Here is a 17,588-nt window from a genome sequence, read left to right as displayed (position 1 = left end):
AAACAATTTATTTTCCACACCATTTATATGGAATCTCTTATCTACAAACCAGATATCCAGAAAGCTCCAAATTATGGGAAGGATATCTAAGAGTCCATTCCAAGTGACACAATTCAGTTTCTGAATGAATTCCCTTTTTCACTGTAATAAAACAGTACCTCAGCCTTGATTGTAATACTACATAGATTTTGAAAGTGCATGTAACAGTTTGGAACAATGGGAAGCCATTTTCGCACCATAGAGATAGGAAATGCGCTGCCTAAAGCAGACTCCTGTACTGTATCCACTGTTACCAATAGAGATCTATTGGAAATGTGCTGCCTAAAGCAGACTCCTGTGCCTGTACTGTAACCACTGTGTTATCTATAGAGAATTATGGGAAATGCACTGCTTAAAGGAGAAGGAAAGGCTAGTAAAGAGTTAATCTCAAGCTGCAGGCATACCATCAGTTGTCTCAATAGTGCCCTTAAGTCTCCCCATATTTCACCTGTTCAGAAGATCTGAAGCCAACCCGGAAGAAAAAACGCTGAGCTGGGTACAGAGGATTCCCATAATGCCTCGCTCCCACATTGACTTTCCTTGCTCTTTAAAGCAGACTGTGTATATACTGTATTCACTATATTATCCATAGAGATCTATGGGAAATGTGCTGCCTAAAGCAGACTCCTGTGCCTGTAGTGTCACCTTGTGTCTCAACCCTTTCTCCGTGTAGATTGTAAGCTCTTTTGGGCAGGGCTCTCTTCACCTCTTGAATCGGTTATTGATTGCTTTATATGTTACTCTGTATGTCCAACGTATTGTACAGCGCTGTGGAATATGTTGGCGCTTTATAAATAAATGTTGTTAATAATACTGTAACCACTGTTAGAGAGAATTATGGGAAATGCACTGCCTAAAGCAGACTGTGTATATACTCTATTCACTATATTACCCATATAGCTACCATACATGGGTAATCCATAGAGATCTATGGAAAATGCGCTGCCTAAAGCAGACTGTGTATATACTGTATTCACTATATTACCCATAGAGATCTATGGAAAATACACCGCCTAAAGCAGGCACCTGTGCTTTTACTATAACCACTGTGTTACCCAGATGGACCTTGGCACAGCAACACATCCTTTGTCCTCAGTCTGATAAATACTGCTGTGAAAGTTACCCTATTTGGCTAGGCTCACTTGCAAATCTGGTGAGTTCAGGGTGAATTTCCTGTTAGCACCACATGACAGCAGCACCAGTTCTTTACAAAGTCTATTTTAAGGAAAAAAAAAAATTAAAATGCATTCTAGTGTACTACCTCTTTTTCTGTAGACCCAATGTACAGAAAGAGAATACATAAAGATTACTGTAAACTTGTAATCTAAATCTAAAGTGGGTATGGAGACTATCTTAGCTGTAATATATGGCTAGTGTGCCAGAGCAGCATACACGTTTATTTATAAAATAAGATAATGCCAGAGGGGCCCATTCTTTGCCTGCGCATAAATGCATCAAGAATCATCCCCTACGCTGGCATTAGCCTTTCCCTGTGCCTGCACCCAGAGTCTATGCATCAGCCTGGGTGCACTAGGGTTGCCTTTTAGAATTATGACGTGTCAGGGGCACGTCATAATTCCCTAATTTGGAAAACTGGGCAGAAGCCGAAACGTGGGAGTATACATTTTGGGGCCAAAATCAGTTCCATGTGCCTGAACTGAGACTATGCAATAGCAATGGGAAAGGCTAATGCCAGTGTAGGGGCTGATTCTTGGCCTGCATTTATCTGTTGGCTGAGAATCAGCCCCCTGTGCCATTAGCCTTACGTTAACATTTCTACATATGCTATATCTACATTTCACAAATAGCCTTCCTATGTAGTAAGTAATTTAATTACTTTACTACAATAAAAATGAAAATTCAGTCAAGTTTTCATTGCTAATATTTTATTTTAAAGAAAAAAAAAAGGTGTCACAGCACTCTTATACTCTTTGTAACAAGAAAAGGTTTTCCAGAACAAAACACACATTTTTTTTTCCCCTAATTTCCTCTCAATATTCTGCCCATTTTTTTTCTTAAGTGAATCATAGTCTTTTACCAGACAACTAAACAAAAAACATAAAAAGTGAAAAAAGGCAGCCAACCAGATTTTTAAGTGCATTATACAAGTGTGTAAAAGAAAAAATAAGGCTGTTTTAGAAAACACCAATTTCTTTGAGGGACAAAAATGTGAATTTTCTGTGAGAGGGAAAAAAAAAGCACAAAATCATCAGCTCAATAGTAACCATGGCTACACCAAAATATTTGAACACAAATCCAATGCAATTGAGGAACTGTAACCTCTACTCATTTAGAACATTCCATAACCAGATACAAGTGGAGAAATGTGCTTTTTATATTCTCCATGGGGGCATCTATTCAGCAAACTGCAGCCCTCCTGGGACTTGGGCTTATGAAATTAGCCAAAAAGCTGAATGCTTAATCACTCATATACATCTACTGTGCCAGTCACAAATTGCTATATAGATTCTCCATTCTTAGAGGGTATTGTATTACACTTTGAAAATGTATCTGTGAAAGCCATTTAACCTTTTCATATGCAAACATAATTTAACGGACCAAAAAAAATCCTTCTCCCAACAGTCCCCAAATATTTCTGAGAGATTTCACATTTATTTAGGAGGCATGGCTACATTGCACTGCAATTATCTCCTTCACCTAGCTATGGCAGAGAAGTGGTTAAATCATAATGAAGTTCAAATGTGTTGACTTCAAACTAGCTTTGCTGACAAGCCGGTATACTTATGCTGCACAGTTGTTACAAGTGATGTGTACCCTTCTCACTACACACCCCAACCCCCTTGCTTTTGGAGTTTAGCCCAAATGACCTTTTGATGCCATGGGCTAAGTTCATTTGCAGGTTAGGATGTGAAGACCTCCCACAGACAGACAGAAATAAATGGCGTTAATCATGTTTTGACATCTGGATCTGGCTTGTGTCCTCTCTTACAGGAGACATGCCTCTTTAAGTGGGTTCTACATTGTGGAAGGAGGGAGGAGTGAACAGGAAAAAAATGCAGTTCTTTTGAAAATTGCTGGTGTGCTGAGAGTTGGGAGACTAACATTTTAAATATTTTGCAGAGTTGAGGCGTGACCATACAGTCGATACTAAACGAATGTCTCTGGCAAAAGGACAGCAGTATCAAGACATCACTGTTTCCCAGACTGCCGGCCTGGCTTTTTGTCTTGCTGGCCCCTACCTCCACCAGGGACTCCCCTGCCTCGCCCTCCAAAGACACCTGCAAAACATTTACACTTTTGTTAGTATTCACTTTGCAGGAAATCTCGTTGAGATATAAGCCTCCATTATTCATTTAGGGGGTTGTTCAGCTTCTAAACACCTTTTTCAGCTAAGTTGCTCTCACTTAGTACACCAGAAATAATGTTTCAATTACTTTCTAATATTTTTTTTTAGGTTTTTCCAATTGTGAAGTTTCATTTTTCACTTTCTTATGTCTCCCTGGAGCAGCTCTGGGGGTGGGGGACAACTCTGTAACCTGTTATAATGTAATACATGAGTTGATACATTTCTTATTTTGGCCCTGCTAATCATAAGCCTCGAGTTTTATTAAAGGCAGCTGGTATAGTTCATAAAATAGTTGCTAATGTTCCACAGATGGTGCCCAGAAATGTATACAGTAATGTAGCAAATTGTAAACATTTTTACTAAGGATTACTAAACTACTAGACTGAAACACCAGCAAGAAACATCCTCTCCTATTCATCTTCATGTCTTTTATTCAAACCACTGCCTGGTTGCAAGGGTAAACACGAACCTAGCAACCAGATAGTGGTTGAAACTCCAAACTGGAGAGCTGCTGAAGAAAAAGCTAAATAAATGAAAAAATTCAAAATATTCTTTTGAAATTTGATTGTCCACAACAAACTAAAATTTAGTTTCAAGGTGAACCACTCTTTTAAACCGATGCATTGGTTGTAGTCTAATATAAGACCCGCTACTTTGGCGAGGTCTCAAAACGAGTGGATCTTTCCTCCAATATGCCCACCTAAGGTGGCCGATATTGTTCAACTGCTGTTGTAATCCAATCTTTTGGTCCCTGGGGCCAAACAATTGGGAAGTTCGCACATCGGACAGGAAAATCAGACCTGTCTGATTGACACCTGCCCAACTTTTGGCTGCCAAATCATTCTGAGGGACTAAGAGAGCAGTTGATTCAGTTTGACAACATTTGCTGATACTTGCAATATTAAAAAGCACAATGAATTACCTCGCCCAGCTCCACCGGCTCCTCTACCCTTCATCTGTTTTTGTTGCTGCATGCCTCCACGACCTCTGCCTTTTGACATCACTTCCTCCTTTACCATATCAATAATTTCATCAGGGATCCGCAAATATTTAATTGTGCTTCCACGTATATAGCACTCTGGCATCCTCCAAAATTTATCACCATCCTGTTATGGAAGAACAGAACAAGCATCATGAGTATAGCAAAATCCTCAGTTTTATGACATGTTAAAATCCAGCAAATCTTTCCTGTGAAATTAGTGTTTTAATATTCCCCTGAAAACTCTAATATGATCTTGCTTTTAAGATGAAACTGCCTAGGTGTACAACACAGCCCTCATAAAAGGTTGATGATCAGCTAAATGTGGCATAGAAGAAACAAGTTATGAGAGGTTGCTAAACTGTAACTCACACCTACTTGACTGTGGCTGCTGAGTGCCCTGGCACTTTGAACACCACAATGTGAAAGTGACGTAAACTGATAGCGTTTCTACTTTCCAGCAGTTTTTGATTAATTAATGCCTCAATTAAGATACCAAGCAAACAATGAGAGGTTGCTGAACTATAACTCACAGATAATAGACTGTATTGCTCAGTAATAACTGCACTGGCACATAAAAAAAGGCTGCTGTTTTCTCTGGTACTGTAAATAATTATGGCTTCTGACTGCACTAGCACTTTGAACAACTGCAGCTGCTTACTGATTTTCAAGTACTGTTTGAAGGCTTAATTTCTTGCCGAGGAATTCTGTAATTTTGGTAGATATTTTTGAATTTTGAGCGGCCTTATGAATTATATTATATATTTTATAATGTGTTTGAATTGGACTGGCCAGTCACCTATTAATTGTACAATTTGTAATATACTGAATAAACAGTATTTTAATTCCACACAATCTGTTTATACTTTATGATTTCTTTTTGCAATTGTGGTTGGTTGGAGCCACCAACTTGTGGAATTAAAACTATTATTTAAAGGAACAGTAACACCAAAAAATCAAAGTGTATAAAAGGAACTACAGTATAATGTACGGTTGCCCTGCACTGGTGCAACTGGTGTATTTGCTTTAGAAACATTACTATAGTTTAGTAAATGAAGCTGCTGTGTAGCCATGGGGGCAGCCATTTAAAAGAGAAAAGGCACAGGTTGCATAGCCGATAACAGATAAGATCTGTACAATACAATGGTGTTTTATCTGTTATCTGCTATGTAACCTGTGCCTTTTCTCCTTTTTCCAGCTTGAATGGCTGCCCCCATGGCTACACAGCAGCTTTTTATATAAACTTTAGAAGTGTTTCTGAAGCAAATGTGCAAATTTTACCAGTGCAGGGCAACAGTGCATTGTATTATGATTACTTAAAAACATTTTTATTTATTTTTTGGTGTTACTGTTCCTTTAATACTGGGTGCTAGACCCTATGGTACCACTTGTATTTCTCAGCAGACCCATGAGCTGTCTTATATCATCTCTCTTTTAGTATTAAAACATATCTGCTCCGAGGTCTCTCTTTGTTCATGTTACCTTTGTGTCTGGCTTTGTCACATACTAGGCCAGCACTATCACCTTTTCAATGCACTGGTCATTTTACTATTGAAATGATGTCATGCAAAGAAGTCAAGACAACTCCCGACCACATATCGCTTAGACCTCCAGTCAAACAGCCCTCTACTAGGCTATTCTGAGAGCTATGGAGGTATAAGTACAAACCTGAATCATCACAGAAATCTGATATATATGGTATAAGCATACAGATATATTTTGTTAAAGGAGAAGGGAAGGCTAATAAAGAGTTAACCTCGAGCTGCAGGCATACCTTCAAACAGGAAGAAAACACACTGAGCTGTGTAAAGAAAGTTCCCATAATGCCTCGTTCCTGCACAGACACCCAGACCAAATGTACATGCTCAGTTAGTTAGACTATGGGGTTGAATCACTAAAGGTCGATAAGCTTTATTGCATGCTTTTTTTTGCGTTCAAATTGATGCTATAAATAGTAATTTTGCATGCATTAAATCGCGGGCTACTGCAATGCGTTAATTCGCACGTAGAAATAATACTAACGCATGATTCACAAACACATAGGAAGAGTTAAACGCGCTAAATATCACATTAGTCTGGGCAAAGATTAACATCTACTTGGGGCAGTATTTAAAGAAAATTGTGGTTGGTGAGCTTTTGGCAACACAACATGGACTTTGCAGTGGGATTTTTTGAAGTATGTGTTGGCTCTAGAGTGATGCAGCCTCCAGTTTTCAGGGAAATGGTCATTTTCAGAAAAGTAGTTTTACGAATGTAATGGTTACGTGCGTTAAATTGTGCGCTAATATAGCAAGCGCCAAAATATATTGCGCACATCAGGAATAAATGCACGCACGGAAAATAACGCAAGAAAACCGCTCATCGCGACTTAAATAATGCAAACAGCGTCGCGTCTAAATTAACGCAAGTATCCTTTTAGTGAATCGTGCATTACGTCACAAAAAATAATAAGTGCTATAAGCGCACTTTAGTGAATCAACTCCTATGAGTAGGACTTTCTTATTAACACTTTTAGCACCAGAGAACATAGTCAATAGTGCCTGCATATAAAGATCATAGTGGTGATTCTGTTAACTCTTGGAACCTCTATTTGCAAACTACATAAAATGACAGAAAATTGTGGATACATTACTGATACACAGGTGCTTGCAACTGTATGCGTTCCTTACAAATTGTGGCACGCATTAAAGAGATACTGATACAGGTATAGGACCTGTTATCCAGAATGCTGGGGACCTAGGCTATTCCGGATAAGGGGTCTTTCCGTAATTTGGATCGTCATACCTTAAGTCTACTAAAAAATCAATAAAACATTAAACCCAATAGGATTTTTTTGCATCCAGTAAGGGTTTTTTTTATATCTTGGGATCAGTTACAAGGTACTGTGTTTATTATTACAGAGAAAAAGAAAATCCGTTTTAAAATTCTGAATTATTTCATTAAAATAGAGGCTATGGGGGCAGGCTTTCCATAATTTGGAGCTTTCTGGATAACTGGTTTCTGGATAAGGGATCCCATACCTGTACCAGAAATTTAACTTATTACATCTGTAATAAATTGTCTTTACATGAGTCAGCTTCCAGCTGATTGGCTCAGATCCACATTCCTAAGGGGGGGAGTGAGTTCTTAGCATTCTTGAGGGAGGGGGGGAGCAGCAGAGAGCAGGAAGCAGAAAGCTGCGTGTCTCTGGCAGAGGAAAACAGACACAACAAATCTTTTCACAGAGAACTCAGTGCAGCTTTTCTGTGAGTGCTTATGGCTGTATTTACATAGACCTTTCTGATAAAGCTTACTTAGTTTTTACCTTTCCTTCTCCTTTAAGGCAAATATTCCAGAACTGTTGGGCTGCGGATGGCAAGCAAGGCAGGCAGTTCCGTAGCAGGGACCTGCCTGGGTCAGTGTTATGTGTTGACCCGCGACGATGGGGAGCAGACTTAAGGCCACTTTGACTCAGATACAGGGAAAAAAATGTGTTTACTGTACATTCGTAAACCAGCATTGATTTCTTTCTAACCTTGTTATGCTATTGGAGGGCCTAAGTAGACGTTGGACCTTGGAATCCAAGAACAGCATTTATTTTGCGAACCCACTAAAAACACAAAGAAACTCAACTCTATATTTTTCTATATATGTACAAGACGAGAGTCCAAGAAGAGAGTCTTTCTCTCCGTGACATTAGCAGTATTACAGAAACAGCTGGGGTGCAAACGGTTGCCATTCTAAGACCTTGGGGCAGGTTTACTAAAACTCAAATTTATCTCGTTTTATTTATTTTGAAACAACAAATAACCTCATTGCGGGTTTGTAAATGCGAGGGCATTTACAAACCCCATAGTGTTGCCTAAAATATGGTTATTTTCCATGATAGCATATCGCTTCAGTGGCCACATTTATACATTTGGATAAGTCACACTATTAATAATATCCATTACAACAAGAGGGCCATTTACTAACAGTCAGATTTTTTTTTTTTTTTAATTATATTTTTTAGTGCTAAAAGTCATGGAGTTTTTTGTTTTTTTTTCGAGATTTACTATGTGTCCAAACAGGTGTAAATAAGAATCTGGCATTTTACCACCTAAAAGTTGCAGAGATTGTGTAGAAGTCAATGGCAGATGTCCCTTCCCTCACCTTGAAAGATCGTCCTTTTGCCTCGAAACTTTTAAAGATTCTTGATGCTGGTTTTTGTGACAATTCAAAAAAATTTGAGTTTTCAGGGCGTCAATTTGAAAACTTTTTCCTGCACTGACCTTTTTAGTTAAGTTTTTTTTTGTAAATGTCAGACATTCATGGAAGTGAGTTTAGTCAAACTTTTTGAAATAAAAAAAGTGACATTTTTAGCGTGACCATGAATATACATGAAAATATTCCTAAGAACCACAAATAGTCAATTTTTATTAAAGAAAGAAATGTTGCCAGAAAACACTTGGCAAGTAAAAGTCAATGGGAATTTATTGTTTTTATGTATTTTTCCAGTTTATTAAAAAGTTTTTGAGCCTCATTAAAAGTATTTGTGTGTGGGAATATTCTGTTGTGTTTTTTTTTTCAAAGTTGCAGAGGTGTCAGAGTTATTTTTTTCCTGTCCACTTTTTTTCCCCCACAAACTTGAATTTTGATAAATCTGCCCTTAAAAGTTTTTAGCTCAAAAGACGGATACTGAGTACAGGTATGGGATCCCTTATCTGGAAACCCGTTATCCAGAAAGTTCCGAATTACAGGAAAGCCATCTCCCATAGACTCCATTATAAGCAAATAATTCTAATTTTTAAAAATGATTTCCTTTTTCTCTATAATAATAAAACAGCACTTAGTATTTGATCCCAACTAAGATATTTATTGGAGGTAAAACAATCATATTGGGTTTATTCAATTCTTAAATGATTTTCAGCAGACTTAAGGTATGGAGATCCAACTTACAAAAAAAACAAAAATAAAAGATCCCTTATCCGGAAAACCCCAGGTCCCGAGCATTCTGGATAACAGGTCTCTGCATACATTTTATCTTACAGATAAACTTACTCTGCCACCTAGTGGCCAACTGTAAATGGAACATGCTTTTGAATAATACACATACACATGAGAAAACAACATTCAAGAAACAAGAAAGTGTATTTAATAAAATACTCACAGTAGGCAGAACTAAGCAAACTAATGTTGCACACATAACTACATCCAACAAAGCACAAAAATACCCGTCTTACAGTATCAATAACATTCCACTCATACTATTATGCTTGCCCTCCCTGTGGGTTTTCTCTGCATTGTAAAATTGTACTGCATATTCATGTAGTGCTTTATAAAAAAAAAAAAAGTTATACTTAGATACTAACCTTTTCAAAATAGGATAAAAAGCTTATTCAAAATGTGTCAGTACCATTGCCTGAGAGCTTCTGTCTATCCCACATCGCCAACACTATCTTAGCCTGCATCTACTTCATTCTGGACCCCTTTAGCACAATGTTAGCAGCGGTGTCCAGGTCAGCAAATAAACAACTTACTGACCTTCATGTAGCTCCTAACATCCACTGCTCTAGCTCACCAAACTTGAGAACCTTTTTCTGCAGAACTGTGCTTAATAGAGAGGGTAATGTATGTTGGCATATTTCTACTGTATCCTTCTATACAGGCAGCCAATCCTACTGCAGACATACCTACACAAATCAAATCACTTTTCGGATGAATGCACCTTCAGAATTCCTGACAGCCAGACAACATCTTAAGTAAGCCATACATCAACATAAGAGATTAACACTATGATGAAACCTAGAGAAAGCAGCAAAGTATTTTCTCTATTAGTGGAACTAGAGGTATGAATCTATTATCTGGAATGCTTGAGACCTGAGGTTATCCCGGTGTTTTTTTTTGCATAATTTGGATCACCATAAAAATCTATTAAAACACATTTAAACAGTAATAAATCTAACAGGATTGTTTTACCAACAACACAGCAATGACAGTATGACAGCAATTCCTCTATACCAAGTTAATGCTTTGTTCTTTATTCTTTACAATCAAGTGTACAGAGCACTCCCAAAGGAAACAGAAACAAACATGCTGAACAATACAAAATAATAGAAAAGAAAGAGTGCACAGTAGCAGGATTAGGGGCTGCAATATGTAATAAAATAATGGGGACAGTGTGTCACAAAATGATGGTGCACCTTGTGCTTGTTTACTCCTGAAGTTGCCATTCCAACCATGTAAAAAGAATTGTGCTTATTGAACATTTGGCTCCGAAGTGGTTGTGGACATTGTTTTTCCCGGTACATTATGTCCCTCTATTTTTTTAAAAAATGTTAGCTGCCTGATCTGAGATCATCAGTTTAGTAAATCCTTTAGTCTGCAAAGTAAATTTATTGTAGCATTTATAATATGAAATACTGTAGGGAATTCCCATGTGGAGATGTATCTACTGCATGTCACATGATTGAAAATATGAATTATGGGATATGAAATATTGGGAGTAGAGTTGCACAGATAGGTTTTCCACAGGCTGCTTCCCCTAGCCTTGCTCAGTCCAAGGTTTAAAATCACTCTTATACACAGAGAATGGCCATCTTGAACTGCAAGAGTACCTATTTTAGGCTGCTAAAACATGTTTTTCAGCCAGCAGGGAAGTACCAAAACATGCCTGTGCAGCGAGTCATTTAGGTAAATTAGTTCAGCTAATAGGAGAATATTCACCGTGTGCCACAGGTATAATGTTTAGGCGAAACAATTCCAAGTAACACCGAGACTCAAAAATTAAAAAGTGACTATGCGACAACAGGCCCACTTAACAGATCACTCAATATAACTAAACATCGGGTACACTAGTTAAAACAATGGGTCAAAATATGTCCCAAAAATATGCAGAGCTGGAACCCACCTGAAAAAGGCTTAAGCTGCAAGAGAGAAATCTCACAAAGACTTACATTTCCAAAACAAAATGTCAATGCTGGCTTTGTTATCCAGTTAATAAAAATTGGACAAGGGTCTCAATACTTTTGCAAGGCACTGTGCTGACCTTATTCAGAGACAAATTTACATTTGGTTAGTATAATGTATCCAAGAACAGATTGTAGCAATTTGCTTGTGATTGTGTTTTAACATGTGCCAAAAGTATTTGTTTCATCTTCTCTGAGAGTATTTCGCCAGCTGTCTGTGCTGCACTTTTACATTTCAAATTTACAGATCAGTTCAGTTAAAGGAATGGGACTATCACAAGCTTGCAGATATCATTCCAACTTTTCCGTAACAAAATATCCTTCAAAACAACACATGCATTTCTACTAAATTCTTTCAGTGTTTCAGTTTTTGGGAAAGGGAAAGTAAACCCTCAGAATTTTTACTTTGCCCATCTGTTTCACAGTTCCTTCACTGAATCACCAATTCAAGACAAAATGAAGATCAATGCCACAGGCTATGGAAAAGAACAAATAACAGAACCTAGTACAATATTGTTAACACCTGGGTGTTGCAAAACAATTCTGTGTGCGTCCAGAACCATGGAAATATACATACACAGATTTACCTGTGTGTTAAGTGCTATATTCCTTTCTCCAAGCATAACATGATACAAAACAAGATGCTGTAATGCTTTCTTCAAAAAAAACACATTCAGCATGCGGCTTCTCCACTCTCATGTGGGATTAGCAATGTATAAGATTCCTGATTTCAAAACAGCATGTGGTTTACAAGTGCAAGTATTAGGTGATTTTATGTATTATAGAATATTAATGCTCCCTTTAAATAAAAATTAATAATTACTACAGATTAGTTATGCAGGCATAGGATCTATTATATTAAATGCTTGTCGAACTTGGGGTTTTCAGGAAAAGGTTTGCACTATTAAAAATGTGACTTATTTTGAAGAAAGCACAACATTTTTTTTTTTTTTTTAAATACCTGAAGTTTCTTTTATTTGGGCTTCTGGGGATAGTAAAGGCATGTATAAAGTAGGGACTGGTAGCATTTTATTTACAAAACATATAAAAGATGGCTGAAAACATTGCAATCAATTAATATTTCAGCTGGCAGAGGAATGCCCATTGGCCACCACATGCTTCACCCCTGACACTTTCTTGCACATTTTTCAGAGGATTGCACTGCATCTAACTAAGCCAAGAACTGCACTTGGGACATGGAAGTCAGACACAGGAGTGATCAGGAGAGAGCAATTTTGAAGAACAGGAAAAGACAATTGCTAATTACACAAATGGTGCACTGCACTAAGGGGAATAAGTAATAGTGGCACTTTGCTATTTTACTTGCATATATTGATATAAAAGTAGGTACTGCAACTAAATGACAGGCAAATTTAGGAAACCAAACCCTGTAAGTAGTACTGAATCTTGTAAGCCAAACAAGCAATCTAAGCTGTACTAAGAGGATGGTGATTGGAAGTGCAACATATACCACTGTTGAAAAAAAATAGAAAAGTAGTCTCAATCAGTGGTGCTGATTAACCCAGTGTAAGTTGTAGTTTTTATTTATTATTATTATAGTGGACACCTTGCTATCAAAGAAAGTTCTCCCAAGTTAAATAAAACATACCCGTGAAGTACAAATAACTTCTCTTAGATTGATGTTCATCCAGTTGTCACAGCTCACTAAATGACCGTTGTATGTTTCACCATTCTTTAATTCCACCAACTGAAAATCGAAAAAGCAGTGTCAAATGAGTAATTAATCACACAATCACATTAAGTATAAAATTGAACCAGGATGTAATTGGTTTCACTTTAACAACAATCGTGGTACACCAAAAGCATGATACATATTAGCCTATCATATTTCTTATAACGGTGTAAAGTGTGTTTGTGTATGTGCATGTATACACACATACACATCTGAATAATACTCAAACTGATAGGTGATTCAACAGATTTATTTTATAGTTTTATAGTATTTAAGGTGTAATACTCTTTCTGTAAGCCCTAAAAGAAGATAAACTGAGGCATATGTATCCCTGCTTTATTTTATATATATATATATATATATATATATATATATATATATATATATATATATATATATATATATACACACACACACACACCTCACGAAAATTGTAAAACTCAAATCTATTTAGTCAAATCCGCTCAGTTAAGTGAAAATCAAATAAGACTGTCTGGATGAGAGGTGTCTCCTCAACTGAAAGCATGTGCATGTCCCAAGCAATTATTAAATTAAAAGACACCAACATTTGCAAACTTCAAATTGGCTGACTCCATCAGATGACTGTGATTGTTAGATTTTCTTGTTTCGTGTTGGCTGTATCTATGGTTGGTTGGGATTTAATCCCAATAATCCCAAATCTAATTGGTACATTCTTTAGCAAGATAAAAGCACATATTTTTTTCACCGATTCCTGTCAAAGTCATTTACGTTTTACACTGCAGTGTACCTGCATTTGGGACCCACTGCCATATAAAATAAAACAGCCGCTTAGTGAAAAAACATCTCTGTTGTACTTAGTAACGATGTTTCATATGGTGTGGCAGATATAACAATTTTTGTTCCTTCACGTGGTGACTGTTTAGTTAAGGATCTGTGCTCTTTCCTGCAATAACTAGAAATGTACTATGAAAAGAAGAATGCAAAGTGTTTTAAATTAAAGTATGTCTCTTACATGCAAAGAAAATGTACATAATATAGTTCCATAATAAAGGTACTTGGCAAAATTCAGTTACAACCCATTAACTTACCATTGGGTGATTCTGAGCAGTTTTTAACAATGATAACGGCAACTGAAAAACAAAGAGTATTCAGTAAACATTGTAGCCCACATATAAAAGTGCATTGTATCTTTTTTGTTGCTTTTGTTTTTAGAAACATATTTACATATTTTAGTAACACAGCATTTTCTGGTGTTTGTCAGATGACGTACAGTGGCAGAAATGATTCTCCACATATCATATCTTTTTCAGAAGCAGTCTCCTTAGACTTCAATGGAAATACATAATCATTTGTAACAGCGCAGATAAAATTAAGACTCTGGAATATCCAAAGTAATAAACAATGGCAGCTACCAGAGTACTGTGTTTTAGATGGTCAATGCAACCATCTATTGTCTGTTCAGCATTAAGAGGCTTTCCGGCTCCATCCAGACACAGCAGAAAATAAAACTCCTGCCTTTGGAGTACACTACTGCGTTGCTTTTCTCTGTATTTTCTTTTTTAGACAATATATATCCATTTTTTTGCCATTTGAATAACAGCCTCATTAAATAAATAAGGAAAAATAAAACACTTCATTCCCACTGATTGTTTAGAGCAAGGCTGTCAGACTGAAAGCCAAAAGAACAAATGTGGAGCTTTTTTTAGGGCCCTCCACAAGGACAATATCTCCTTCAATTTGTTTCATTGTTTCATCTTTTTTTTTACCCTGCTGTTGCAGAGGGGCCTACGAGTGTAGGCAGTCCAGCGGAGCCATAACTAATGAGCAATTTCAATATATCTTGATAGAATAGGTCAATTTACCAGTGTTTTGGACCCAAGTGTGTGAGGCCTGTAGAAAATAACCCATTTACATAGGTTTCAAAACTCTGTACTTACTAAAGTCATTAAAGTGAGACCTTAGGATTAACTTTAACTCAGGCATATACAACTGGATTCTAATACAAGCTACACCTTGCCACAGATTGTTTCTTTTTTTAATTTTTTTTATGCAAAAAATGATATTCTAATGCTTGAAACAAAAACATATGTGGATGCTAAGAATCAAAAAGCTTTTTTGAAATCAAACTGCAAGGTAAAAATAAGGGGGGGATGAAAGGAATAATAATAATAATACGACCTGTAATAATAAAATAAAGCTTTACATTAAATCTGTTGTAGTTGCCAGGGTCAAGGATCCCAACAACTTGACAGTATTTGTATCTTCAGACTGAAAAAAGCCAAAAAGGAAGAGCCCCTGGCCAGGTCCAGCTATAACATGCCTAATGCCAATGCAACAGTTAACTTCCCCTTTGAAACAAGCCCACCAATAAGGAGCATTTAATTATTTATGATGCTACTCCAATTTCTGCCTATCTTGTTTATTACACACTTGCAATATAAGAGGTTTTAAGCAACATATTTATACTGTCAATTTTGCTATCTGTGGTGTGCTGGATGGCACATTATTAAAGATGCAGAACTTATTTTATTTCAATAATGATGTGTCCTTTTAAATAATATAATATATAATAAATAATACTATAATAATAATAATAATAAGCATCCTTGTTGACCTTAATTACATAAAAGCTATTACCATACAGTAGAATTTATGCCAAAATTTCACACTTCAATAGTAAGCATATGAAACAAAATTAAAACCAGTGTAGTGCTTATCTTATTATTATACTAACTACTGAACTTTCTAACCAAGTTTAATACAGATGCATGACTTTTTGCACAATTTTTTAATTTGGGACTTTGCATTCACTTATTATGTTTAAAATGTAATCTGTTTTTACCCAATAATGAACAATGCCCCATGATGTAAGTTAAAAAAGTAAGATTGCTAAGACCTTTCAAAAAGAAAATCTAAATGATATGCTGTGTCACTAACTCTTTATAAATGCATACTTTCAGAGCACATGATGGACATTGCCAAGGGAAAACTATACCCCCAAACAATGCAGGTCTCTAAAATAATATTTTACAAAAAGCAGATCATAGTTAAAGCACTGCTTCATCAAAATACACAATTTTCATAAAAATATACTTTTGTAGCAGTATGTGACCATGGATAATTCTAAGTTAAAAAAAAAGTCATTTTAATTACTAAGGGCCACCCCCTGTTATGAAATGATTCACAGTGCACACAAACACACATATATGTTAGGGTACATGAGCCAATTAATGGGGACAGTTCTGACTTTTACTCCCACATTTCTTCCTGTTACAGGTAGAGCTGCATTATTAAATAACAATTAGTAAGATTGAGAAAGAAAACCTAAGATGTATCTCACTGAAAGGTCCTGAAATACCATACAATAATTAAACACATTATTCAGTGAAAAACACAACCATTTATTGGCTCAGAATTTAAATACAAAATTCAAAAAACATAACATAAAACATACTATACCAAATGGAAGGTACATCCCATGCTACCTGGCACCCTTTCTCCTTCCTAACGCGTTTCGCACACTAAGTGCTTCATCAGAGGAATGCCCATGTCACTTCCCTTTTTATACCCAAAACTTTTAATTTGCACATTTTTCAGGGTTACCATTAAGGCCCTGTAACAAGCATATATCATACATTACTATATCAAAAGCTTTTTCGGGGTTACCATTAAAGCCCTGTAATAAGCACATACTATATCAAAGCTTCAAATATACATCTTACAGGGCCTCCCAAAGAAAAACCGCCCGCCCTGTACTAAGCACAAATTATACAAGTTAATCAAAAAAGTGAAATCTAAAACTTATAATTAAATGTGAAAAGATATGAATAATATCTTAATACACACTAGAGCTGCATTATTCCCTGACGTGATCTCTGAGGGAGCACACAGCCCATCACTAAATGGTGGCTCAATGTGGAAAAGGCCAATATTAACCAATATATATTCCAATTTGGTAACATTCTTTAATAGGTTCCTTTTTAGTAAATAATGTATCTGTTGGTTAAGTACTCAGTCAGGGGGTATAGTTTGCCTATAATATATGTAAAATATTTAATTCTCAGACCAGTATCCAAAAATCCCCCTTCACTGATTATATGAGCCAATCAATTATCTAAAGAAAACATGTTGCACAAGAGGTCCTTCCACCAGCTTCTCCCTAACCCAGACAAATAAAGCTGCAGAGCTCGCCCGCAACGGGACCCTGATAGAACTAAAAAAAACCCGAGACGATTCTGTGTAACAATGAGTTAACAGGACAGGCGGGAACATACATGCCGGCTAGGAGTGACAGAGAAACTAGTAAGACTAAATGGTTATAACATGCCCAAATTGTAAGCACACAAATCAAGTATATCGCCATTTCTAGCTATAAGAACAACGCAGGCGAATGTAGTCAAACCCCGTGTCCCACCCAGGTAACTCGCCATGTTTCGCTCTGTACCGCGCTCCCTCACGGTCACTTCCGCCCGTTGCTCAGACAACAAGCGCAGAGACTGTTGGGCAAAGGAAGCCTTTGGTGACACCTTCCTGTACCAATAGTATCGGGCTAGTCCTATCCACCAATGGTGGTGTCGAATAAACAGGCCATGTGATCATAAGGCGCTGCCATCGTGGTTAAGGGAAAGAGGAGTTCTGTAGTTTCTGCTTATAGGGAACTGA

General features: G+C 36.9%; 1 protein-coding gene across 2 annotated transcripts; it reads right to left on the bottom strand.

Annotated features, from left to right (window-relative positions):
* Positions 1 to 1,908: 1,908 nt before the first annotated feature.
* lsm4 (LSM4 homolog, U6 small nuclear RNA and mRNA degradation associated) lies at positions 1,909 to 17,382 on the bottom strand. 2 transcript variants are annotated; one of them, NM_204040.1, is given in 5 exon segments: positions 1,909 to 3,278; positions 4,269 to 4,452; positions 12,861 to 12,959; positions 14,015 to 14,056; positions 17,354 to 17,382. In NM_204040.1, coding segments are annotated over 5 exon segments (417 nt in total). In that variant the 5' UTR covers positions 17,357 to 17,382; the 3' UTR covers positions 1,909 to 3,189.
* Between the last annotated feature and the right edge of the window lie 206 nt (positions 17,383 to 17,588).

The sequence above is a fragment of the Xenopus tropicalis genome, chromosome 1 (genome assembly GCF_000004195.4).
Source record: "Xenopus tropicalis strain Nigerian chromosome 1, UCB_Xtro_10.0, whole genome shotgun sequence".
Classification (NCBI taxonomy): Eukaryota; Metazoa; Chordata; class Amphibia; order Anura; family Pipidae; genus Xenopus; species Xenopus tropicalis.
The sequence above is the reverse complement of the archived record's forward strand: the minus strand, read 5'-3'. Positions and strand labels throughout refer to the sequence as shown.

Coding starts and splice junctions, on each gene's coding strand:
- lsm4 (XM_012958531.3), bottom strand. Junction 4,453..12,860: donor AAGTTATTTGTACTTCACGG/GTATGTTTTATT, acceptor CTTCCATAACAG/GATGGTGATAAATTTTGGAG. Junction 3,279..4,268: donor AGCCGGTGGAGCTGGGCGAG/GTAATTCATTGT, acceptor AATGTTTTGCAG/GTGTCTTTGGAGGGCGAGGC.